Here is a 22,347-nt window from a genome sequence, read left to right on the forward strand (position 1 = left end):
GGCGCGTTCGCGGTATGGAATCGAGTCCATAATCAGCACGTTGGGCAGTGCGATTGGATGTCGAGCATGTCGAGCATGTCGAGGCTCGGTTGGGGCTTGGCCAGTGACGTTGCGCGATAGAGAGCTCGATCATTGATCATTCTGCGTCAGTCACCCCTTCCACTCAACTGGTATCATATACATCCCCATCGCTCACACACCGCGCACTACCGCGCCGGGCCGCCACCACGCGTGCCTCGTCCCGGCGCACCGCGCCCGCGCTGGGGCATCCCACGAGGTGGTCCACCGCGTCCTGTTGTCAGCTGGGAAATCGCGAGAATGGCCGACTCACCTCCACCGCCGCCACGGCCGGGCATGCCGCCACCGCGTCCTGCTGTCAGCTTGAACGACATTAAGATAGCTGAGAAGAGGGAGAGAGAGCTGGCGGAAAGGCAAGTGGGTAAGGGTTTGGAGAGTGCGCGCCGCGCTGAAAGGCAGACGGCATGTGCAAGCACAACCGAGAGGTGAGACGGCGCAGGACAAAAGTCGATGAGGGTCATTAGGATGAGGGAAGGATGAGGAACAAGCACCCACCTCCGCGAGCACCGCCACGAGCCTTCTGCGCCGCACGCTCGGCGCGCTGCTTCTCCTGCTCCTCGGAGGCCTGGTCGAGCACCGCATCCGCAATGCGGAAGTACTTGATCTGGGGTCAGCAACTGAAGCAAGTTGGAATGAGCAAAGTCTAACGGTAGCCACTCGCGCGATGTAGATATAGACATGCCTACAAGCCATCATCCAGCCTCGCGTGTGGCTCTCTAGCCAGCGCTGAGAGGGATAGACTCCATCTCCAAAGTCGAGTTCCCTTCCTCATCATCCACACCTTGGTCCACCTTGCTGCCTCCCAGCGCTCGCATTCTACCCTCGGCTGCCCTCGGCGCGCGCCCACTCACCACATTCCCCTTGATGAACATCTCCTTCATCTTCCAGAACCGCTCCCCATCCGCACTAGTCTCGTAGACCTCGCGCAGGGTAACGTTCATAAAGTTGTCGCAGTCGACGAGGTGTCCGTTGAACGTAACCCCATTCTTGAGCTCGACGAGCTGGCATCAGTCACATCCTCCATCCTCAGACATACCATAGGCTTGCCTTGTGCGGCATTGAGCAGCGAAAGTGGGAGCTGGGGTTAGTGCTTCTCGGGAGGGGCTCACCATCTTTGTAATTGTGTTTACAAGATCCAGCAGTTGAATGTCGTTGTGGTGACGGCGGTCTAGTGTCAATTCACGTGACTTACACGTGTACTTTTGATACAAGAGCAAGATCAAGATTGGGCCCCAGATCGCCGCCACCTGGGATGATGATGACTGTGCGTTCCTCTCTCACTTACGATACCAACATCAGCCATTAGCTTACCACACACTCGCGATGAGCTGCGCAGACGACCTCACTGTCGACGACCTCAATACCTCGGTTACTACAGAGGTACTCGAGCGCGTATCGGCCGGAGAGGGGAGTAATGTCAACCTCTGGGGATGGATTGATCGGGACAAGTGCGCTATATTCCGACAGAGCTGATAACAGCGTCGTGGGTGTCAACCTCGTCGATCCTGGCGCCGCGCCAAATGTCATCAAGCCGTGGGATGAGCGGTTGGACGATGACGAGTTTGTAGAGAGCGGCGTTGATGACGAGGTGAGTTTATCCCCCCTGCCTATGTCGTCTCTACTGAACCACCTCTTGCTCCTATTCTGCCAACACAATCCACGCAACCACTAACCCAAGCTAATCCTCCACATTCCCTTCACCGCCAGTCTCCGTCTCCGCAACCTCTCCCTCTACCTCCCCGCTCCAGGACATCCCCACCGTCCAGGACGACTACGCATCTACGCCAACATTCCCCACCCACCAGACTTTGATGAGCTCGAATCCATGGACCCCATTATGGACCTGGACGTGAGCGAGCCCCCAATCCAACGACGCGACCTCGGTGGACGGCGCGATGTCGACGAATGGCCCCTCAAAGTCCAGCGAATGGCCAACGTCTTCGCCATAACCCTCCTCTTCGTGAGCCAGTCAGTCCCAGGCTAATCTAACCCCCAGAGCGAGGCAGGTACCGGCCAGCGATCAAAGGTGCAGTATGTCGGCTTCAAAGGTGATGCCAAGCAGTTGACAATGGACATGTCCAAGCTTGGGCAGGTACCGGCGTCTCAAAGCGCCGATAAGCGGGTGGACGGGGTTGCGGAGAAGAAGGGGGCTGGGTACACCACCATCCGATAGTTCCAAGCGTCATATAGCATGTATTCTAATCTAGACCTTGAGCGCGGCCAGCTTCTTGATCTGCTCGACACCCTCGAGGCGTTCAGTCTCCCACTCGACCTGGGGCGTCGAGCCGAGCTTCTTCTCGTAGAACTCAATGCTGGGCGTGTTCCACTTGAGCACGCACCACTCGACACGCCCGCAGTCGCGCTGGAGCGCAATCTCGCCGACGTAGCCGAAGACAGCCTTGCCGATGCCGGCGGCGCGCATCTCGGGCACGACGTAGATGTCTTCGACCCAGAGGCCGGGCTTGCCGAGCCACGTCGAGTACGTGAAGAAGTACTGGCGTGAGTGCGAGCAGGAGAGGGGATGGCGGGAAGGAATCGGGGGCTCGGAAAAGTGAGAGGAATAGCGTCTTTGCAGCCGGCGGCTCGACCAGGTTGGCGTCATGTACTCACGATGCAAAGCGCAACGGCCTTACCCGAGTCGAGGCGCACAATGAGAGCGTGCGCATACTTGTCGTCGAAGATGGCCTTACGCATCATCTCAGGCGTGCAGGTGACGGCATCTGGTTCCTTCTCGTAGATGGCCTGGGGTGAGCGAGTGAGCAAGAGGGGGAAGGTGAGGAGGAGGGTACTCACGAGACCGACGACGAGCTCGAGCAGCTCAGGCTGGGATTAGCAACACGTTGACAGACCTCGACCTCACAATGTCGTCGGGGGTTGCCTCCTTGATAGACCAGTTCTGCGACATTGATGTGGATGGAGAGAAAGCAAAGTCAGGTGTGTGGAGGTTGCATCGTTACGTGCAACATCGGATGGGAGCGTGTGGGGTCGGTTAGCATCGGCCAATCTCTACTCATCAAGCTTGGCTTGCCGCTTCTACCGCGTGCGTCTGAAACCCAATGTGAGTCAGGTTGGATGACGCGTAAAAGCGCGCTCACGGCGTTGCCCACTGGTAAACCTCGGGACATGCCGCCTTATTTACAGATCAATCTGCCCCACTCTCACGCTGATCTGATTCCGCTCGTCACCCAACTTTGTGGACAACACAACCCATCTCCCATCGTCATCGTCACAATTGTCATGGCGGAACTCACTCGCGACGAGGTCATACGTCGCTGTCAGGACCTGCTGCACAAGGTCGCGTATAGCTTCTACGACGGCGCGTATCGTATCCTCCTCCAATTTCTCGTGGAGGAGAATGTGTAAGCCTCCGCAACGGAGGAGCTGATGACAGGATCACAGAGAAGAGATTGAGCGACGTCCTTAATGTTGGTGTGAATGATGTGCGCAAGTACATTGGTATGCTGCATACGCATCGACTTGTCAAGCGGTAAGTTTGGCTGTGCGAGGTATGCGTCGGACTCTGACAACCCCCTATGCCTCCCTCTCCCTCGCTCCCCGCTGACCCCAGATACGTCAACAAAGAAAAAGCCCCCCTCAACTCATTCCAACAACGCGCAATCGCCAACGGCGGCTCGATCGCCGGCGTGCCCCCCGGCGCCATGGCTCGCACCCGCGACGTAATCTACTGGTACCTCGACTATCGCGAATTCGCCGACGTCGTCAAGTACCGTATTGCAATGATGCGCAAATCCATCGACGAGAAGATGAAGAGCGAAGTCGGAAAGAGGGGCTACATCTGTCCCCTTTGCCATAAAGTTTACGACCCGTTGGACCTCGCGCACTTGTTTGACCGGTCTGCCGGCGCGTTCTTATGTGAGGTGGACAGCACGGAATTAATCGAGGACGATCCGGCAATGCACGGCGACGACAGCAAGCAAGATCGAATGCAGCGGTTCAACGTTGCGACAGGGCCTATTCGTGACGCCTTGAAAAGTATCGAGGGGGCCCGACTGCCGACTGTTAATATCATTGCTTGGATTGCTCAAAATGTTGCGACCGAGACTGCGCCAGCGGAATCTGAAGGGGCGGCAGTACGGCGCCTCGATGTGGTCTTTGGCGAAAATGCGCCAAAGGAAGAGGAGGGGAAAAAACACGAGGCACTGCCGGTTTGGTATACCCAGTCTACCATTACTGGCGAGATGACAGCCGAGGGGAACAAACAGGCCGCGGCGCACGCAAAGGCTTCGGCGGCTGCCAAGGCTGCTGCTGGACCGAGCGACGACGGGCCAAAGGCCGACGACCTCAGCGCGTACTATGACCAAATGGAGGAGGAGGAGGCGGCCCTCGATGACACGATCGACACAACCGAGAGCACGCCTGCGCCCGATACGAGCGCCGTTGCCACGCCTGCTGGGGCTGACGTGGTTGTCATGGTCGCCGGGAAGGCGATGCGGATTGTCGACGTCACCGAGGCCGACGAGGAGCTCATGACTCCCGACGAGTACGAGGCGTACTTTGAGGCAACGTCGACGCAGGTGTGAGCGTAGCTGGGAGGTTCTAGCATGCATACTGTATCTATAGCTGAGGCTTGGATGCGTAGCTGATGCTTGGATGCGTAGCTGAGGCTTGGATGCGAAACGGCCCATGAGAATACGCAGCCGCTAATGGCTTGGTGGCAAGGTTGGGGGTGGGATGTTAGTCCTGCTCGACTGCTGTGTCGTGGGTACATGTTACATCACTACTGCGCATCTACACTCTACTACCATCTACACACCAATCATGGCGTTAATTGATGCCCCCAGCTGCTCTTCCGTGACCTTGTGCCGCTCCGCCGCCGCGGCCATCTCAGCCTCCGCGTCGGCAAGTATAGTTGCCGCGACACGCTGCGCTGCCAGTGCCCGATCCGTGGTCGCCTGAGCGGTTGCCATGACTTTATGGTGAGCAGCCAGCTCGACCTCCCATGCGCCCACGAACGACACTGTGAGAGCCGGGAGCTCGGCGCGGGCAGCCACTTCGGGGTCCTCGGGCACTTGTACTTGCACTGGAACTGGCACGGCCACGGACATGGGAATGGGAATGGAAATGGGAATGGGAACGGGTAAGGCATGCACAAGCGCAGCCGGCCCGCTTGGCGCGTTGGGTGGTGGGCGAGCAGCCCATGGGGGACGTACGCCCTCGAGGGGTACGGGCACGCCGTACCCAGTCGGGGGACCGCGCGAGCCAGGTCCATAAGCGCGAGGTCCCGTAGGTGGGCGCCGCGGCGTTGCGGATGACGAGGTGGGCCGCGGACTATTCCCTCCGCTCTTGGGCGATCGGCGCGAGTCGGGCGACGATATGCTAGGCGAACGCCGACGCGGACTCGCCGAGCGCGAGCGGTCCCATCGTCGCCGCCCGCGGTCCCTGTCGTCGCGGTCGCGGTCGTCGTCGTAGTCATCCCCACGGTATCGGTCCGCATACATGTCCTGAAACCCGCGACGTGGGGAGCGGTCGCGATCGCGCTCACGCTCACGATCGCGCTCACGCTCACGGTCGCGCCACCGATGTGGAGAAGGCGAGCGGCGTGGTGAGCGGCTGCGGTCACGGTCGCGATCGCGGTCGCGATCCCTGTCACGATCCCGATCCCGGTCTCGACGCGGACTAGGACTACGTTCGCGGCGCGGAGAAGGGCTCGTGATTTGTCCCTCTTCAGGTGAGCCGGCTCTGCTCGGCGTTGGGACTGAGCTTGATGGGCTGCGATCACGTCCCCGGCGGCGGTTGTAGGCACCCCACTCGTCCTCGATTGCCACGGCCGCGCGACGCTCCTTCTCCTTCCGGCCGCCGCGCTTGTTGCGTCGGCGCAGGTTGTCACGGTCGTCCCAATCTTCGCCGCGGTATCTGTCTCCGCCGCCGCCGCGGTAGCGAGGTGGTGAGGGGGAACGGCGGCGGCGGTAGGGTGAGGGAGAGCGGGGCATGGCAGAGGAGGAAGGAAGGAAGGTAGGTGTTGAGAGTGGGTGACGCAACTGAGGGTGGATTTGGCTGGATAAAAGGGAATGCGAGTACTCTTCCTGTCGGGTTGTAACAATGTCACCAGAGTCGGAGAAGATGGTGAGGATGGATGTGAGTTGTTGGTGTCGAGTTGGGCGGCAAAGTCAAGGTCGATAAACCCAAGTGGGACAATCTGCTTCCGCATTGAGAGTGGGGCAGCCTCGTGGTGTGGGCCAACTCTGGCAGTGACACTCAGAGCCAAAGAATATATTCGAGTTTGGCAACAATTAACAAGCTGGTAGCTGGTAGCCTCATGCTACTAATGCGTGAAATGGGAGGTGCAAGATGGGAATACAGTAGTGGGCTTACGAGTCACTAGTCAACTACGGCTACACAACGGATGCGAGTTGCTGAGAGAACCAGAGGAGATTTGCGCTCATCTAGCAATCCTATCCAAGTTTGTACAAGCCTCGATGATAATGACAATCAAAGTGCGAGAGCTAGTCGCCATATCGCCATCCGCATCATCCTCGCTACTGCCTGACAACGCGCCTGTGTGGCAGGTTGGCAGTGTCATCCCAGGAGACTTACCAGCGTGAGGAATGCCACATACGTGTTGTCACCTACCTTGTCGCTGCCATTGCTAAGTAGCACCGCCACCCAAGACACGCCCAAGATCGTACGCAGACGGCACGAAACAGCAGATATTATTGTCGTCGCAACGGAGCTCAATAGTCAGTGATTAGTGAGTTGCAACTGAACCGTCAGTCTCAATTCGTCCCACCGCACCAATCCCAGTCACGATGCGAATCTACACAACATTACTACTACTACTTGTCGCCCGGCCCGCCGTTCTTCCACCCAATCTCAACGCCCTGCGCCTGCTTCTCCAAAAGCCACTTGTACACAACCGAAAAGTCCTCGTTGGCCATGTCGCCCTCCTTACCCACAGCCTCATAAACGCTCCCCGCGGCCCATGTAAGAGGCGTGGGCAACGAGTGGGCGTGGGCAGCACTCAAAGCAAGCCCAACGTCCTTGAGCATGAGCTTGCTCAAGAATCCGCCCTTGTATCCGCGCGACCCCGGTGATCCAGCGACCTCGGGAAGAGGGGAGTTGACCTTGCTCGACCACGACTGGGCCGAGGAAGTGTTGAAAATGTCGTGCAGGAGAAGCGGGTCGATTTTGAGCGCGTGACCCAGGGCCAGTCCCTCGGCCAGCGCGATCTGGTTGATCGCCAACACGAGGTTGTTGCAGACCTTTACGCCAACGCCTGCGCCGCTCCCACCGCAGGGAACGACACCGCCTTCACGGGACATGAACTGGAGGAGGCCGCGAGCGAGGTCGGACGCAATAGGCGAGGGGGAACCGAACATGATGGTGAGGGTGCCAGCCTTGGCTCCGGCGACGCCTAAGATCAGTTTCTGTTATAGGGGCCCCTCGTCGCTTCGACTTGGATAACTCACCACCAGAAACAGGCCCGTCAATCATAAGCACCGAGTTGTTCGTCTGCGCATGCACGTCGTCAGCGATACGCTTGGCGGCTGTGGGGTCCAGCGTCGTGTGGTCCACGAGCAGGGTGTTGGCGTTGGTCGAGTCCTTGGGCGCCTCGGAGGCACCAAGGAGCCAAGGGTTGGCCTTGACGTGCTCGCTGAGGGATCCCGAGCTCTTTGCGTCCGACAGACCCTTGAGAAGACCACTCTCGCCGAGGTACACGGCCTCGACCTGGGGCGTGGAGGGAAGCATGGTGAAGACGCGCGCAGCCTCGGCGGCGACCCTGGGGTTAGTGAGCGGGCAAGGGGGAGAATGTCGTCCTAGAGACGGATGAGGCTAGACTTACTCGCTGGGCTTGGTGACACGGCGCACACGACCGGCAGCCTCGGCACCACTCTGCTCCTTGACACCATTAATGAATGCCGTGGCATTGGCATCGTTAGGCTCGCAAATGACCATCTCGGGCATCTCGGTACCCTTGCGCGTACCGGCCAGAGCCCAGGCCTTGGTGTAGAGGTTGGTGGCCATGGGACCGCCCATGGCGCCGAGGCCGATCCAGCCGAAGGTGTTGGCGCGCGAGAGGAGGGTGGAGGTTGGGAGCATTTTGAGTTATTGAGGGAGAGATAGATAGTCAAAGATACAGTATATGAGGGGTGGGAAATGTGGATGTGCTGACGACTTCGGCAAGCACACGTACGAGGAGACGCCAAAGTGACATGACATGCCTCGGACCGGACCTCGAACACTCCATACTTGATGATTGCGGGGCCCATAAACTCGGCTAAGTTGCCCGCTCAATCTCCATCGGCCCCATCCAAGCGAGCCGTTTATCTCATCCGTCATCTATATCTCATCTGCCCCACTCCACATCTCTCTTTAGGAAACCCAACAGCCAGGAGTATGCAGGAATAGTGACGTGACGTTTTCGTCTGGTTGTCTTGTTGACACAAACATGCGCCTCAACAAACACACTTACATCTGCGGCGACACCTGCGTCCTCGTACCTTACAGGTAAACCACAGATCATCACAGTTAACAGCAGGAAGGAGCATGTACCAGTGTGTACCTCTTGGAGCAGGGCTGGAAGCTGAGGGCAGACATATCACGAGTGGATGAAATCCCCAGAGCTCCTCGAGCTCACGGCCAGCGAGCCTCTCTCCCTCGAAGAAGAGTATGAGATGCAGCGTGGGTACAGCTCAATCATTGTTACCCTGTAGCTGACGGCAGAAAAATGGCAGACGGACGAGGATAGTGAGTCGGCGTCATGTCATCTTTACGTTCTCCACCCTCCACACTTGCGACGTTGGACGCCGTACTGACACACACCAGAACTCACATTCATCATCCTCGCGAGACCCGACGACTTGCCTGCCGATTCCAATCTCCTCCTGACGTGGAAGGAGGTGCAGCGCTGCAAAATGGTCGGCGACGTCAACCTCTTCAAGCCGGAGGGGGGCGACGACGCCGAGTGCGAGATCATGATCGCTGGTGAGCTGTTGTGCGTGTATTTAGCTGACATTAGAGCCCGGATTTAGACGTAAAGGAATCGCGATGGAGGCATTGGGTCTATTGTGAGTGAGCCTTGAAAGTGATACCATTCACAACGACGATGCCGCTCAATCCCGCACCAGTCTCCCGCACCAGTCTCCCGCACCATTGCTCCGCCCACTTCCCTGCACGCTTGTTCCACTGGCGCGCGCCCGCTGACCACAGCATAACCTACGCCGTACATCACCTCCCCCTCTCTCCACGCCACTTTATCGCGCGCATCGGTACTGCCAACCAAGCCAGCATATCCCTCTTCGAGCGCCTGGGCTTTGGCAAAGTCAAGGTCGTCGAGGTATGGTCCGAGGCCGAGATGCGGTGGGGCTGGACTGGAGGAGAGTACGATGACGCGTGGGCTGACATTCATCACCCCGATGAGGCTGATGCATGGCCAAAGTCAAGACTCGAGGGGCGGCTGGGGCACGCGGACGGGGACGCGGACGGGTAAACATGGTATGCTGCAGTCACATGGAACATGCCGTAAAGCATGGTGCCTTGATCGCGTACCGCACTTGGATGTATTGCTTGAGAAGAAGAGAGAGATAGAGGGAGAGAGGGGGATTACGTGGCCTAGGATTAGAACTTGAGATCTAGGAATGTACTACAAGGCCAAAAGGCCAAAGCACCAAAGATGTCACGGTCACAAAGTCAGGTGAGACTTGGGAGACGAACAAGCACCGCCACCTAACAAGTAGTCTCTTGCGACCTCTTGGCATTTCCGTCATCCGCTTTCTCTCTTATCTCTTACCTCTTACCTCTTACATCGTGCTCTCTCCGCCTCATTTCTTCTCTCATTCGTTAACCTTGTGACGCCGGCCGCACAAGAACCCTCTTACAACCACGCACTCGCCAGCAGGCCAGGCCCGAGCGTCCAACCACTCCTTGTCCTACTCCTACTCCTCCTCCAGATCCCTTCTCTTCATTGCTACCATGTCCTCTCCAACAAAGGAACACCGCTTCACACTCTCCGACTACGATTACCTCGTCGACGCCGTCTCCACTCAGCCCTCCTCCGGCGTCACGTCTCCCGGCGCAATGTCCCCGACTAGCGCGACGAGTCCGACAACTCGCGGATTCCGCCCGCTTCCCAACATCCCGCGCGTCACATCTCCCACGTCGACTGGCGCGCCCACACCGATGGAAGGCATCCTCGGCCCTGGGCCAGCGCCTATTCCGGTGCGTCTCCTCCGTCTCCCTTTCTCCTACCCCTCATTGCACTTGCACCCCAGTCCGTCGTTCCCACCTTGCCCGCAATTCACAACTCACACCAGGCGTCCCCTGAACAGCCGCCGAGCCGCGCCTCGTCATCTTCCTCGTCGCCGCCCGGAATGGGCCCCACCTACCCGCCTCGCATCTATCAGGCCCACTTTGGGGTTGGAGTGCTTCCACCGCCAGCGCACGGACCCACCTCGCCCCCGGTAAGCAGGCCACCATTTGTCTCTGGCGGATCCAACTCGTCTCTCAACTACGCGCGAGGCCCGACCTACCACCCGACCTATGGCCCGAACTACCCGTCCAGCCAACCGTCAACAGACTACGCGCCCTCCCGCCAGCCGGGCTCAGGAGGCTTCGCTGGTCACCAGCTCATGCACCAGCGGCATCCCATGGAAACACAGATCCCTGACACCGAAACTGTGCTCTCGCCCCTCTCTGCAGACCGGAGACTGAGCATGGTCTCGGAGCCTGGTGAAGAAAAGGACGGACATGAAGAAAAGGCCGTCGCCCAACCTGTGCGTAACAGTTATGTGCCACCCAAAGCCCCAAACAAGTGGATAGACGGATTCTGGCCCAAGAATACTGCAATCCGCGCCCTCATCATTATCACGTTCCTCGAGGCAGTGATCGACATTGCGATCCAGGCAAACTTGTTGTGGCGGTACGACCAGGAGATCTCGGACGACTCGGGAGATCCCAACGGTCGGCGCCTGCGCATCTTCCTCGTCGTCTTCATTCTTGCCCAGTGAGCCCCTCTCTTCTCTTGATATGCTAATCCCAGTATCACCCAGGTGACGCTCACCCTCTGGGCAGTATTCTACCGCAACACGATCCAAATCGTCGGTCTCGCCATCTTCAACTGCCTCCTCCTCATATACGCCGCCATCCAAGTCGGCGAAATCGCAGAGGTCCTCGGTACTCACACGGACGGCAACGCGCACACGGACCACAAGATTTTCTCACTACCAACCAAGATCCTTTCGGGTCTAGTTATCGCAGTCATCGCCATCGCTCAAATTGCGTACATCTTCCTCGCCTGGTCCATCTGGAAAGAGTTTGGTTGGCGCATCTATCGTTTCCTCGGCGCAGACCTCCAGATCCGCAGGTACTACCGCCAGTACCAGATATTTGAGTGTATCCTCTGCTTTACGTTCTTCTTCGTCCTTGGCTTTGGCGTGCAGGTGGGTGTCTGTCCAGCTCTTCCTCCCCCCTTTTTTCCCGCTCACACCAGTTCATCTTCATGGTCCTTCGCGGCGACCAACCGGAAAAGTACATTACGATCATCATGCTTCCGCTCTCGGTCGTGTGGCTCGTGTTCGGCGCCATTGCGGGACGATGGGAGCTGGCGTGGCTCATGGGCATCTTCATCTTCGGCATGCACGGCGCCGTCGCGTACTTCATCTACAAGATGGTACGCATCTGGACCCAGTCATCCCGGTTCGAGGGCGTCAAAATGTCCCTCACCATATTCTCGGTGCTCGCGCTCGCCATGATCGTCCTGTGTATCGTGTTCGCCATCATCGTCTGGCGCAACTTTGGCAAGGGCCTTAAGCGCGCCACGGGATGGAGGCGAAAAGGACACGGCCACACTCCTAGCGACGAGATGAACTTTGGCCAGACGGCCGACGGCAGCTACAGGCTCCAGCACCGCCTTACAATCGAATAGTTGTTGTAATCGCTCCGGGTTCTGGGATGCATTTCTGACTTTGGGTACATGCGTTGATGCGTTTATGTTGGGCAGACACGGTCCATCAAGATACCGAGATACAACCACCGACCTCGAGATGAAACCAAGGCAATAATCATGATACGACAAATGACAAGGACGCGCGACCAGCACGGCGACCAATGGTACAAGAGAAACAATAATACCACATGCACAGAGTGCACAGAGTTGACGGCCGCATACGACTCTCGCTGCGGCCTATGTTGCCGACGCCATGACCAGCTGCTCGCGCGTGCTCCAGAACCGTGACTGGGCGGTTGGCGATTCCTCGTCACTCACCTCCGCGATGGTCGGCAGTGGTCCGCGGTGCATATAAAGGAATGACATTTTGCTGGGGTTGGGGCAGCACGTACATGGCAAAATGGCGCGGCTTGGATCAGACTCGATCGAGGCCTCAGGCTTGTGGCCATCGATGTCGGTGTCGTGCGCTTGTCCGTCGCTGTCGCTGTCGACGACCGACCCAAAGGAGTCGGTGCGTGCGCCCGAGGATAGGTGAGACAGGGCGCCCGATGAGAAAGACAATTCGTCGATGTGGACGTATCCTAGCGGGGCGGGAGTGAACGAGCTCCTCTGACCAAACGCACTTTCGATATCGAGTAGGTCAGGTGACGATGGGTCTTTTGAGCCCACGTCCATCTCAGACCCCCCGCCGTTGGCATCACCCCAGTCGGCGTCAGTGAGGCCGTGTGCTTCCCGCCAGGTCATAGACTCGTGGAGTACCGGAGAGCCCATTGGAAGGAGGCGCTCCTGCTCGAAGTGGCCGTTCTCGTTGTTGAACGCCGTATTGCCAGCGACAACCTCGTCTGACCACATGGCGTCTTCCGGAAAGTCGAAATCCAGATCACTCTTCGAGGATGGAGAAGGGCGCCGCTCGCTCGGATCCGCAATAACGAGGGTATCCTTCAACATCTCAGCGAGGGAAGAGACGGCCTTGTCCATAGAGCTTGCTTGCTTGACTGCCGTCGTATGCCGGGATTCTTGTGAGGTGACTGGAGAGGGAGATCCATGGTCTGCGTAGTTCCCATGCGGTCCCTCCACGAACAGGCTCGATGAGCTGAGGCATTAGCGATGGCTATACAGCGACGCACCGGGAGGGAATGGTCGGAGTGGTACTGAGATTGCACTTTGAGACCGCGCTGTCGTTCGACCCGCCGTTGACAACGTCGTTAGAAGCACTTCCCGACTTGCGAGGCTGCCCTCTTGGGTTCTGGGAAGCGATTGTCCGAACCGGCGTGGGCGATTCCGGCTCCCAGTCCTCCACCAACACAGTGAGATTCTTGGAACCCGGCGACCGTACCGGGCCCAGAGGCTTGTCACAACCACCATACTCCACAGACGGGCTGGCATCAGCCCAGCTCACTTCATGACTCGCTTTGAAACCGGCAGGGGCTCCAGAATCTGACTCTCCCCTTCGGACCAAGATGTGTTGATGACGTCCTCGAGAGCTGCAAGCGTAAGGGGGAGCGGCGGAGACAATGGAGCGCAGCGCGCCTGGATTCCGAGCAGGCGGTTAACCTCCATTTCCCTGGTGTCAGCTGTCAAGAGCGTACACGGAGAGACTGTAGTTTGCCAGGAGAGATGCAGACAGGGACCACAGACGAACACCCGTCTTGATCTCGGTGTGGCTCCCGAGGTCAAACAAGTGCTCTCAGACCTAGGGGTTGACGAGCCCAAGTAGACGACGCAGGTCAATCTTTTACGGTGTGCAACCCCAGGTTGCCATCGACGAGCTGAAACAGACGCGTCGCCCGTTCTTCATTCTTCTCAGAATGACGATATCTGGCAAGCAAGCAGACCCCAACTCACTCTTCAGCAGTTACACGGAGCGCGCTCATGGACTTGGCCTTAGGCACCGCTGGCGGTGGAGTCAAATCGGCGTGGGGGAGGGAGGGCAAGCATGACGCTGGGCGATCCTCTCGCAAGATCTGACCAGCGCGACGACGAAGGCCAAAGGACCTGTGCATGTCAGCGGCAGAACAAGTAGTAACCCACTCACATGTCAAACGTGGAATCAGCGCTGACTGGTCGAGCTGGACGTTCCAATATTGGCGACTCTGGCACCTCGTCAACGTACATGAGTTCACTGGGCGACGGGGTTCGTGTTGGGATGAGCCATTCTGTTGGGAGGGACTTGCGCTCATGATGTCGTGTTTGAAGCTCCCGTTCAAGGTCGCTCAAATCCTTGTCGGATAGATCTACGTCGTGGACGAGGTGTCCGATCGCCATCTTGGATGAGGAACGAGGCAGAGTGAACTTGGGCGAATCCGGCGATGTCGACATTGCGGAGAGCGGCAGGTTGGAGGCTGAAGTGAAGTGACCGTTTGCGATGGCGTTGTCATTGAATGGGTCGATCCGTCGTTGAATTGACTCAGAAGAGAGAGAGGGCGATGAGCTACTCGCCTGGGTAATTGCGATCTCTGGCACAATCGGGAAAGGACCCGCTCCTGGAGCAAGCGCGGAGTCTTGAGGCGACCAGGTGATAGCGTCGTAAGGGGAGGAAGGCGGACGAGCAGTGACTCCAACCCCTACTAGAGAAGAAGGTAGGGGTATTCCGATTATGGGTGACGGGCTCGACGTCGCTGCTGGCGAGGAGGAAGGCCGGCGCAACTCACGTACCCAGGCGTCACAGCTTGAAGAAAACGTAGACGATTCGCATGAGCTCGTCCAGTCAGTCGACACGGGACTTGTAGGGGGCGTTTTATACAATGAGAAAGACGGAGACGAGGGAGGCGAGGGTGAGGAAGGTGGCGACGCGTTGTTGCACTGTGCCAAAGTGTCCGATGACACACTCCAGACCGGCTGGACGGGTAGCGGCGCGAACTCGGTGTAAACAAACGACGAGTAGGGGGCGGTTCTGCACTGGTTATCAGGCGGCCAGTGGAGGGGGACAAAGTAGCCTTGGATGGTGATGGCATCATCGCCTGCTTGGGGGCGGTAGGTGAAGAAGAAGGGCCCGAGGCGCGTCTCTTGAGGCGTTCCCCCCGATGGTGCCGACATGGTGGGCGTAAGGAAGGTGGGTCAAGATGACTGGGTGCAAGGACAGTGGATCTAATGATTGTGGTTCTGGGAGGATGAAGATGATGGACAGTGAGGAGGATGGGAAAGAAGGGAAGAGGAGATGGAAGAGGAGACTGACTGTCAAAAGTGAGTAGATGGAAGAAGAGTGTTGTTGTGCTGGAAATGAGACATGAGCGCGAGTGTGCGAGACTACCTTCGCTCGCACCCAACCAAGTCAGCCACAGCCAGCCGCAGCCTTCACTCCACCTGTCTTCCTTTCGTCGCCCTCGTCATCCTCATCAACCTCGTAGGGCCCGCCACCGTCTCCCTGGGTATGAGCATACATAATGATGTGCCGACCGAGATCGTGCTGCTATCGTCCGCTCCACCGCCCGACAGCCCGACAGCCGACAACCGAATAGTGTGGTGATATTACTCCCTCTCAAATCTATCAACAGCCATTACTGCACCATCAGCTAGACTCCTGCAGCAGCACTTACGTCCGAGTACTTCATGACGAGCGTAATGACGCCGTAGCCCATGGCGACCATGACTGCGATGAGTCCGCCAATGATACCGATAATCATGAGCCACGGGAACGGCTCGTTCTCCATCTTTTTGATGCGCTCCTCGCGCTCGCGCTTCTGCTCCTCAGTCTCGGGTGCGGCGGGCTTGATGATGCCGCGCGCCCGCAGGTCGTCCATGAATTTTTCCCGCCTGTCCGCCTCAGCCTGCTCGCGCGCCTTCTTGACAAGATCGAGATAGAGAGGTGCGCGCGCGTCCGTGCTCATGGGGTCGATGCCGGTTGTGGCCTTGCCCTCGCCGCCGCTCTGGATCATGAGGAACGACGGGTAGTGATGCTCGCACCATTGCTCGATGCGGGCACACGAGATTGAGAAGCGCAACATGTTGGGCTCGTCCTTGGGCACCTTTGCGTGGATCTTGCGGGCGTAGTCGCGGAACATGAAAGCGACGTCGCGGGGGTTAGTCGAGCGTAAAATAATTTGCACGGCCTCGCCCTTGCGGATCTTGACGTTCTGCTTGAAGATCAATGGATTCATGAAGCAGCGCTCGAGCGTCGCCATGGCCATGACGGCCGGGATGGCCACAAAGTTGAACACGCTCTGGTTCTTGAGAAGAGTGAGGTAGTCAAGGGCATCGCACGAGTGGCGCAGGGCGTCGAGCACCATCTCGTTGGCAGCCCACTGCGCTTCACGGTAGCGCGACTCGTCTGTCAACTCCTTCATGGAGTTGAAGCCGTAATTGCCCCAGATTGCGCGGGGCCAGAACCCTCGACCCTCGTCGACGTCCTCCTTGATGTCGCGGTAGATGTTGGTCTTCTGGAGGAGCAGACCCATCGAGTTGGACAGCGTGAGCTGGTCCTTGAGGAACGCCCGCTCTTTGGCCGAGCTGGAGAAGAGGCCGGACAGGCCCTCGCCGACGAGGCCGGCGACGTAGTGGCAGTACAGGTCGTAGTCTGCGATCGAGTTAACCTCCGCCACGGGTAGCTCTGGGGTCGCGAGCGCGGCAAAGTCGGCCATCCCTTTGCCCATCTTGCGCGTCACGTCACCAATGACCTGCTGGTACTTCTGGTCGAGGAGGGCAAACTCCTTCTGAATAATGTCGAACTCGACGAGAACGCCGCGGTCCTTCTCGTTAGGGCCAGAGCCGCTGAACGTCCACCCGGGCTCGTGGAGCTTGAGATGGAATTCGCGGAGGAGAGGGAGCTTGACAGAGTTGGGGACAGTCATGTCGTCCTCGACCGTGTCGAGGGCACGAAGGACGAGGTAGAAGAGGCAGACGACTCGTGCGAGCTCTCCCTCGAGCTCCTTGATTACCATGGAGAACGAGCGGGAAGTCTGGTCGAGGAAATCCCAGCAGCGCTTCATCGACTCGCGGTCGTAGCCAGTGTCGGCAAACTCTTTGGGGTTGGTGATGTCGCGAGTGTCGCGCCAGATCTTGTACCCGATCATGGAGCGGAGCTCTCCTGGGTGAGTGACGCCTGGTTGTCAGTATGTGACGCGTCAGAGTGCCCTTACCCATGATAAGAAACTGGAGAGCGCCCATGGTGATGGACTAGAAGTGAAGGGTTATAGAAGAGTGAACAGCGAAAGGAACAAGATGGTGTTAGATTACGATGCCCAAGGGTGTCCACATCATGATGTGTCCACCCACCTACCCATCCGTCCACCTGGATTCACCTGACTGACCGTACGACCCACCCCCATCACCACCACATTCTTCAGGGGTTACATGACGGGATCAAAACACACCTTATTCAAGATCCTAAACGGGGCCAAATACTTGGTTACATTCATCAGTTGGCCACCAAATCAACTTGACATCTACCACTACTCTATCTCCAATGAGCTCGTCACCCCCACCTGCCGAGCCCGAGCCCACCGCTCCCGAGAGTCCTGTCGGAGCGCCGTCGCCAGGCGCGTCAGAGAGCGCGCCCGCACCAGCGATGGCGAACATGTTCGGCTCCGATGACGACAATACAGCCGCCAACACGAATGACAACATGGCTCCAGGCAGCGAGGCACAAGAAGCACGCGAAGAGGGGGAAGGGGAGGGCGAGTACGTCCCCGCGACAGAGAGTAGCGCGGCGCGCATTCCGTCATTCAAGAAGCGCCGCGGGAGTGGCGACGAAGAGGGCGAGGATGACGAGGAGCGGGAGAGGAGAAAGAAGAAGAAGAAGGACGCACGCGCGGAGCGGCGTGCCCGTGCGGCAGCTGAAGAGGAAGAGGAAGGCGGTGAAGACGAGCCGCAGCTGGACGAAGCCACCCGTCGCCGCCTTGCGCTTGAGGAGCGCATCGACGCTGTGGGCAAGACGAACCGCGCTCCCCGCCGCAAGAAGAAGGGGGATGACATTGACGTGAGTAACTAGACTGGCTCAGTTGACCGCAGATTGTCGAGGGATACCATGACGACGTGTGTGTGCGCCTACGCGACCGCATGTACACGGCTGCCGAGGCCGACCAGAAGTCCAACTTGAAGAAGATGCCTGCCACCAGCAAGTTAGCCATGTTGGACGAGGTCGTCAATGCGCTGCAAAAGTGAGTTATATGTCCTAGACTCGAACTGACATCAGCACCACGCTCTGGTCGTCGATCATCGACAACGAGGTGCTCAAGGCGGTCAAGATGTGGCTCGAGCCGTTGCCGGACAAATCGCTCCCGGCTGTGGGGATCCAGAAGGCCGTCTTCGAGGTACTCCCCAAGATGGACCTAGACACGGCGACGATCCGTGAGGCCGGACTGGGGCCGATCGTGCTCTTCTACACGAAGACGAAGCGCGTGACGCCGTCGATCAACCGCGCCGCCGAGGCGCTTGTGCAGACGTGGTCGCGTCCGATCATCAAGCGGCCCGCCGACTTCCGCAGTCGTTACATCCAGACGGCGGACGAGATGGAGCGCGCCGAGTACGACGAGTTCGACGACGACGAGGAGCCGCGCGAAAGCCGCCCGAGGCCGAAGACGAAGACCAAGAAGCAGCGTTTCAACGTTGCCGAAGCGCTCACCGAGAACCGTGACCGTAAGGGCGCCCGCCTGCCAAACGTACGCGATGTGCAATATACGGTTGCGCCTGAGAGCCGGCTTACGCACCACTCGGGCGAGACGGGATACATTGCGCGCATCCAACAGGACAACAAGAAGTTTAACCGCTTTGCGCGCCAGCTCAAGGGCCAGAAGTCGGGCCGTTAGATGAGCTATCGCGAGGGAGTGTAGCGAGCGCATGAGGTGTGGTTGAGAGCGGGCCTTGACAAGTGGAAAGCGAGTATCGCCTGTCGAGTAGTTCGTCTGCTGCATACGGTGAGAGGACGTTTCGTCTGGTCACCTGTCCAGCCAAGGATAGATGTTGTATAGTAGGATGCATCGAAGGGCGTGCAAAGAAGCTGTAAGCTGTGGGAGGTTGGGGAAAGGAGAGTGCAGTGGATATCCGAGGATGGCCGATAAGGTCCCAGTTGTTGCTTTGATGATGTTGTCGGCAAGTTCGGTCCAGGCACCGCCTACACAATGTAAAGCCCACCGAGCTACGCCCGACACACCTTCCCCATCCTCCCCTCCTCCCCCCTTTCCTCCTTCCCCATTGTCTCTTCACCATATCTCTTCTCTTCTTCTCTTCTCATCCTCTCTTCCAAACCCACACCCCCCGCCATGCCGTACGCGTACGAGCACATCCCCGGCTTGTTCGAGCTCACGACATGGGATGAGGACGTGAGTGTGCGGGATGACGTGAGAGTGGGGGACGACAGGGGGCAAGGCGGGGAGGGAGTAAGAGAGAGTAACGACTCCTACGAGGCCTTCCGCGACCACCTATCTGGACGCCTGGGACTCTCCAAACCAGACTCTCTGAACCAGAGCTCGCAGCTGGCATCCGAACATCCGAACAGCGGCGCATTCCGCGATCGATCGCGTGAGCTGAAACTGACTCCAGATCAATGCGGGTTTCGGACTCCGCTCGTCGGGGTGGCATGAGTTCCGGAAGCACATCGATGGTGAGCGGCACTACGTATGTGCTGATGGCAGAGCTGCAGCGCTCCTGTGCAGAGAACGAGCAGATCAAGGTCATGTATACCGCCCGCCATGGGGAGGGTGAGCCCACCCGCGATTCCGCTGACGGGAGCCGAGCATAACATCCTATACCTCCGGTACGGGATGCCGGACACGGACGAGGTGGGTTTGGGATTGGCATCAGCCCGTCCGGGGCGGAGCTTCATCTTGCCCATTCGACTTGGGTTCGGCCCCGCAGGCTCGGGCTTACTGACTCGCTAACCCCAGGTCCAGCTCCGCTACCCGATCATTGACCCCGTGCTCACCCCCGCCGGACGCGAGCAGGCGACCAATCTCGCCCACGTGTTCCGGCGAGAGAGCTCGATGGGCATGCCCCTCCCGACGCGCTGGTATACGTCGCCGATGCGGCGGCCTGGCGAGACCGTCGGCCTGACCTGGGGCTGGCTGTATGGGAGGGGCGAGAACGACTTGCACGCCGAGGGGATCCTCAGGCGCAGTTCGGATCTGAGCCACGGTGTGCGCGCCGAGGTCGTTGAAGTGAGTACAAGGAGAGAAGAAGCTGAGTATAGGAAATCCGCGAGCACCTGCATGTGCATCACTGCGACGAGCGGCTGGGCAAGAGCGAGCTCATGAAGATGTTCCCCGCCTTTGTGTGGCCTGACAGTATGCCGGACAAAGATACGGTGTGGCATCCGACAGGGCGGGAGACGGAGGACGAGATGGTTGCGCGCGCAGGCGAGGGACTGCGGATTATCATGGACAGCGCGAGGGACGATGTTTGTGAGTACGCCGAGTGAAGCGGGGCGGCTCTTGAAGCTCTTCAGCACCCGAGACGGGAAGTGTGGCGGTGGAAAAGGGAGAAGGGGACAAGTTGACACGTCGCTAATCGCAGACATCTCGATGACGGCGCACAGTGGTGTTCTGCGCGCACTGTACAAGAACTTGGGTGTGCCGCCGCGCCGCCTCAACACGGGCGAGATGAACGTCCTCGTCCTGCGCGTAAGCAAGGTGTAGTTATGTATAGTTGTATCTCAATATCTCCACTAGGGTGTGGATGCAGCATGTGGGACCAAGGGAAGGACGTGCACAGACACCATCGCAGCGCAACCGTCTTGGCATTTCATCATCATCACATCACTCCAACTCCATCGCCACCGCCGCCATCGCCACCTTTGCCATCGCCCTCGCCACCTTGATCTGTCCTTTGCCATCACCTTCCGGCATATATCACGCATCCTCCCCTCCCAATCTTAGCCCGTCTTTCACGTGTTTCCCACCATGCCGCTCTACCCCACCAGTCCTGCCCCTCCGGCCAGTCCTGCCTCTGTCCTCAGCCACAGCCGGAAACATACACTCACCTCGTTGGCATCGAGTCGGTCGAGTCTTGCGTCGGTGCTAGAGGAGCCTGCTCCAGAGTGAGTGCTCTTCCTCCCAGGCCTCCTGGCTTTTTCTTCCCTCCCTCCTTCCTTCCTTACTTCCTCCTTCTCGGCCCCCTTCGCTTCATCCTCCTCCTCCATCTCACCCTCCTCTCGTTACTCTCTTACCTCTCCGTCTCGTCTCTTGTCTTTCCTTCCCTTCCTTATCAGCCCTCTCCCCTCCAATCCCTGCTGTCCCTCTCACCCACTCACCCATCTCGGGTATCGTCCCAGTCCCCCCTTCCTCCTTCCCATCCACCCCCCCACCTGCCCCGGGCGCCTCTTCGACCCGCCCCTCGCTCCTTCTCCCGCTCTCTCGCCGCTTGCCGCTAACCTAGACCAACATCCTACGAATCCACCGGCCTCCTACACTACCCGCGCGAGGTCATCCTCTCCACTGGTGTCCCCGCAGCCTACCCAGAGCTATGGGGGACGTATACCCCTCTCGCAGCGCCGCGCCGGTCACGCCGCCGCCGCGTGGCGAGCTGGTATACTCCCAACTGGGGGTGGGAACGGCTGCAGTTCTGAGTGGGGATTCGACAAGTTGGAGCTGCGATTCAACCCACCGAATGTAGGGATTCAACGAGTTGGAATGTTGCGATGTAAGGGGCGTTGTAGCAAGCGAGCTTAATCACCAGACCGCAAGACGGCCATATCGAGGGGAGGGAGCGTCGAGAGAGCCAGCGCTGGACCCGACGCGACGCACCATACACGGACCTCCATAGCGAGCAGAGCACAGATGTACTTTCCTTGTACAAGCCCTTTGGCATCTGGAAGACAAGCGGACTCTGAAAGTGGAGGTAAGAGGACGGCTGACGTAATGACTATTGCCACGTGATATCCAGGAGTGCCACACCATGTCGCCGGGTTAAACCCGTAGTCCGTCCTACTCCGCCCGGCCGTTCGCTGGGGCCCGCCCTAGGCCCCCTCCCCCTCCCTGCCGCCCTCACTACCCGATACACGGTGCTCACTGTTCACTGTTCAATCTCATCCACCACCAGTCTATTCATCAAAGTGAGATCACACACAAGAGGGAGACTGACACCAGAATGTTCGGTCTCCGCGCCTGGCCCACTCCCGTATGTCGCGTCGCAACCCAGCAGACGCAGTATTCATGAGAGGTGCTGACCAGGTCTTCCGTTCTCGCGTCGATTCGTACCGCCTCATCCCCTCCTTTCTCCTGCTCCCAACATGGCTCCCATCACTGCGCATCGCTCCCATCACTCCCATCGCCCCCATCACCCCCATCACTCCCATTACCCCTGTTCATCCCCAACACATGTTCGCGTTCTCCCGATCTATCCAAACTCGCATCTACACCCATGCCCCGCCTCACCCAAACTCGCATCTACACCCATGCCCCGCCTCTCCCGCCAACAGATCCTCAAGCCCGTCGGCC

The 22,347-nt window shown here is 58.7% G+C and overlaps 13 protein-coding genes across 13 annotated transcripts; 7 read left to right on the plus strand and 6 right to left on the minus strand.

Moving 5' to 3' along the window:
- Positions 1-206: 206 nt before the first annotated feature.
- On the minus strand, positions 207-1,190 carry CcaverHIS019_0704180 (uncharacterized protein; the record flags this gene model as incomplete). Its single annotated transcript, XM_060603849.1, has 6 exons — positions 207-292; positions 332-370; positions 574-682; positions 930-1,079; positions 1,115-1,156; positions 1,188-1,190. The coding sequence occupies 6 exons, from the start codon at positions 1,188-1,190 to the stop codon at positions 207-209; spliced, it is 429 nt and encodes a 142-aa protein (XP_060460102.1).
- A 211-nt stretch (positions 1,191-1,401) lies between these two features.
- CcaverHIS019_0704190 (uncharacterized protein) lies at positions 1,402-2,251 on the plus strand (the record flags this gene model as incomplete). Its single annotated transcript, XM_060603850.1, has 4 exons — positions 1,402-1,526; positions 1,558-1,666; positions 1,757-2,038; positions 2,075-2,251. 4 exons carry the CDS (start codon positions 1,402-1,404, stop codon positions 2,249-2,251), a joined length of 693 nt encoding a protein of 230 aa, XP_060460103.1.
- A 30-nt stretch (positions 2,252-2,281) lies between these two features.
- ats1 (uncharacterized protein) lies at positions 2,282-2,983 on the minus strand (the record flags this gene model as incomplete). The annotated part of the gene is made up of 4 exons (XM_060603851.1): positions 2,282-2,572; positions 2,689-2,820; positions 2,872-2,901; positions 2,939-2,983. The coding sequence occupies 4 exons, from the start codon at positions 2,981-2,983 to the stop codon at positions 2,282-2,284; spliced, it is 498 nt and encodes a 165-aa protein (XP_060460104.1).
- A 332-nt stretch (positions 2,984-3,315) lies between these two features.
- CcaverHIS019_0704210 (uncharacterized protein) lies at positions 3,316-4,619 on the plus strand (the record flags this gene model as incomplete). Its single annotated transcript, XM_060603852.1, has 3 exons — positions 3,316-3,437; positions 3,470-3,565; positions 3,647-4,619. 3 exons carry the CDS (start codon positions 3,316-3,318, stop codon positions 4,617-4,619), a joined length of 1,191 nt encoding a protein of 396 aa, XP_060460105.1.
- Positions 4,620-4,844: 225 nt separating this feature from the next.
- CcaverHIS019_0704220 (uncharacterized protein) lies at positions 4,845-6,029 on the minus strand (the record flags this gene model as incomplete). Its single annotated transcript, XM_060603853.1, has 1 exon — positions 4,845-6,029. One exon carries the CDS (start codon positions 6,027-6,029, stop codon positions 4,845-4,847), a length of 1,185 nt encoding a protein of 394 aa, XP_060460106.1.
- An 843-nt stretch (positions 6,030-6,872) lies between these two features.
- Positions 6,873-8,136, minus strand: CcaverHIS019_0704230 (uncharacterized protein; the record flags this gene model as incomplete). The annotated part of the gene is made up of 3 exons (XM_060603854.1): positions 6,873-7,450; positions 7,506-7,816; positions 7,880-8,136. 3 exons carry the CDS (start codon positions 8,134-8,136, stop codon positions 6,873-6,875), a joined length of 1,146 nt encoding a protein of 381 aa, XP_060460107.1.
- A 349-nt stretch (positions 8,137-8,485) lies between these two features.
- On the plus strand, positions 8,486-9,526 carry CcaverHIS019_0704240 (uncharacterized protein; the record flags this gene model as incomplete). Its single annotated transcript, XM_060603856.1, has 7 exons — positions 8,486-8,544; positions 8,576-8,591; positions 8,631-8,718; positions 8,761-8,784; positions 8,863-9,021; positions 9,056-9,104; positions 9,247-9,526. The coding sequence occupies 7 exons, from the start codon at positions 8,486-8,488 to the stop codon at positions 9,524-9,526; spliced, it is 675 nt and encodes a 224-aa protein (XP_060460108.1).
- Positions 9,527-10,008: 482 nt separating this feature from the next.
- On the plus strand, positions 10,009-11,959 carry CcaverHIS019_0704250 (uncharacterized protein; the record flags this gene model as incomplete). The annotated part of the gene is made up of 4 exons (XM_060603857.1): positions 10,009-10,254; positions 10,350-11,038; positions 11,075-11,474; positions 11,525-11,959. 4 exons carry the CDS (start codon positions 10,009-10,011, stop codon positions 11,957-11,959), a joined length of 1,770 nt encoding a protein of 589 aa, XP_060460109.1.
- A 258-nt stretch (positions 11,960-12,217) lies between these two features.
- Positions 12,218-14,299, minus strand: CcaverHIS019_0704260 (uncharacterized protein; the record flags this gene model as incomplete). The annotated part of the gene is made up of 5 exons (XM_060603858.1): positions 12,218-13,073; positions 13,108-13,359; positions 13,437-13,544; positions 13,826-13,975; positions 14,016-14,299. The coding sequence occupies 5 exons, from the start codon at positions 14,297-14,299 to the stop codon at positions 12,218-12,220; spliced, it is 1,650 nt and encodes a 549-aa protein (XP_060460110.1).
- A 1,193-nt stretch (positions 14,300-15,492) lies between these two features.
- Positions 15,493-17,083, minus strand: ERG9 (uncharacterized protein; the record flags this gene model as incomplete). Its single annotated transcript, XM_060603859.1, has 2 exons — positions 15,493-17,018; positions 17,056-17,083. The coding sequence occupies 2 exons, from the start codon at positions 17,081-17,083 to the stop codon at positions 15,493-15,495; spliced, it is 1,554 nt and encodes a 517-aa protein (XP_060460111.1).
- A 298-nt stretch (positions 17,084-17,381) lies between these two features.
- On the plus strand, positions 17,382-18,723 carry IWS1 (uncharacterized protein; the record flags this gene model as incomplete). Its single annotated transcript, XM_060603860.1, has 3 exons — positions 17,382-17,894; positions 17,927-18,075; positions 18,111-18,723. 3 exons carry the CDS (start codon positions 17,382-17,384, stop codon positions 18,721-18,723), a joined length of 1,275 nt encoding a protein of 424 aa, XP_060460112.1.
- A 453-nt stretch (positions 18,724-19,176) lies between these two features.
- Positions 19,177-20,547, plus strand: CcaverHIS019_0704290 (uncharacterized protein; the record flags this gene model as incomplete). Its single annotated transcript, XM_060603861.1, has 7 exons — positions 19,177-19,236; positions 19,457-19,517; positions 19,549-19,614; positions 19,646-19,695; positions 19,801-20,070; positions 20,103-20,313; positions 20,426-20,547. 7 exons carry the CDS (start codon positions 19,177-19,179, stop codon positions 20,545-20,547), a joined length of 840 nt encoding a protein of 279 aa, XP_060460113.1.
- Positions 20,548-20,811: 264 nt separating this feature from the next.
- Positions 20,812-21,476, plus strand: CcaverHIS019_0704300 (uncharacterized protein; the record flags this gene model as incomplete). Its single annotated transcript, XM_060603862.1, has 2 exons — positions 20,812-20,948; positions 21,287-21,476. 2 exons carry the CDS (start codon positions 20,812-20,814, stop codon positions 21,474-21,476), a joined length of 327 nt encoding a protein of 108 aa, XP_060460114.1.
- Positions 21,477-22,347: the final 871 nt, after the last annotated feature.

Source organism: Cutaneotrichosporon cavernicola (genome assembly GCF_030864355.1).
Source record: "Cutaneotrichosporon cavernicola HIS019 DNA, chromosome: 7b".
NCBI classification, from domain to species: Eukaryota; Fungi; Basidiomycota; class Tremellomycetes; order Trichosporonales; family Trichosporonaceae; genus Cutaneotrichosporon; species Cutaneotrichosporon cavernicola.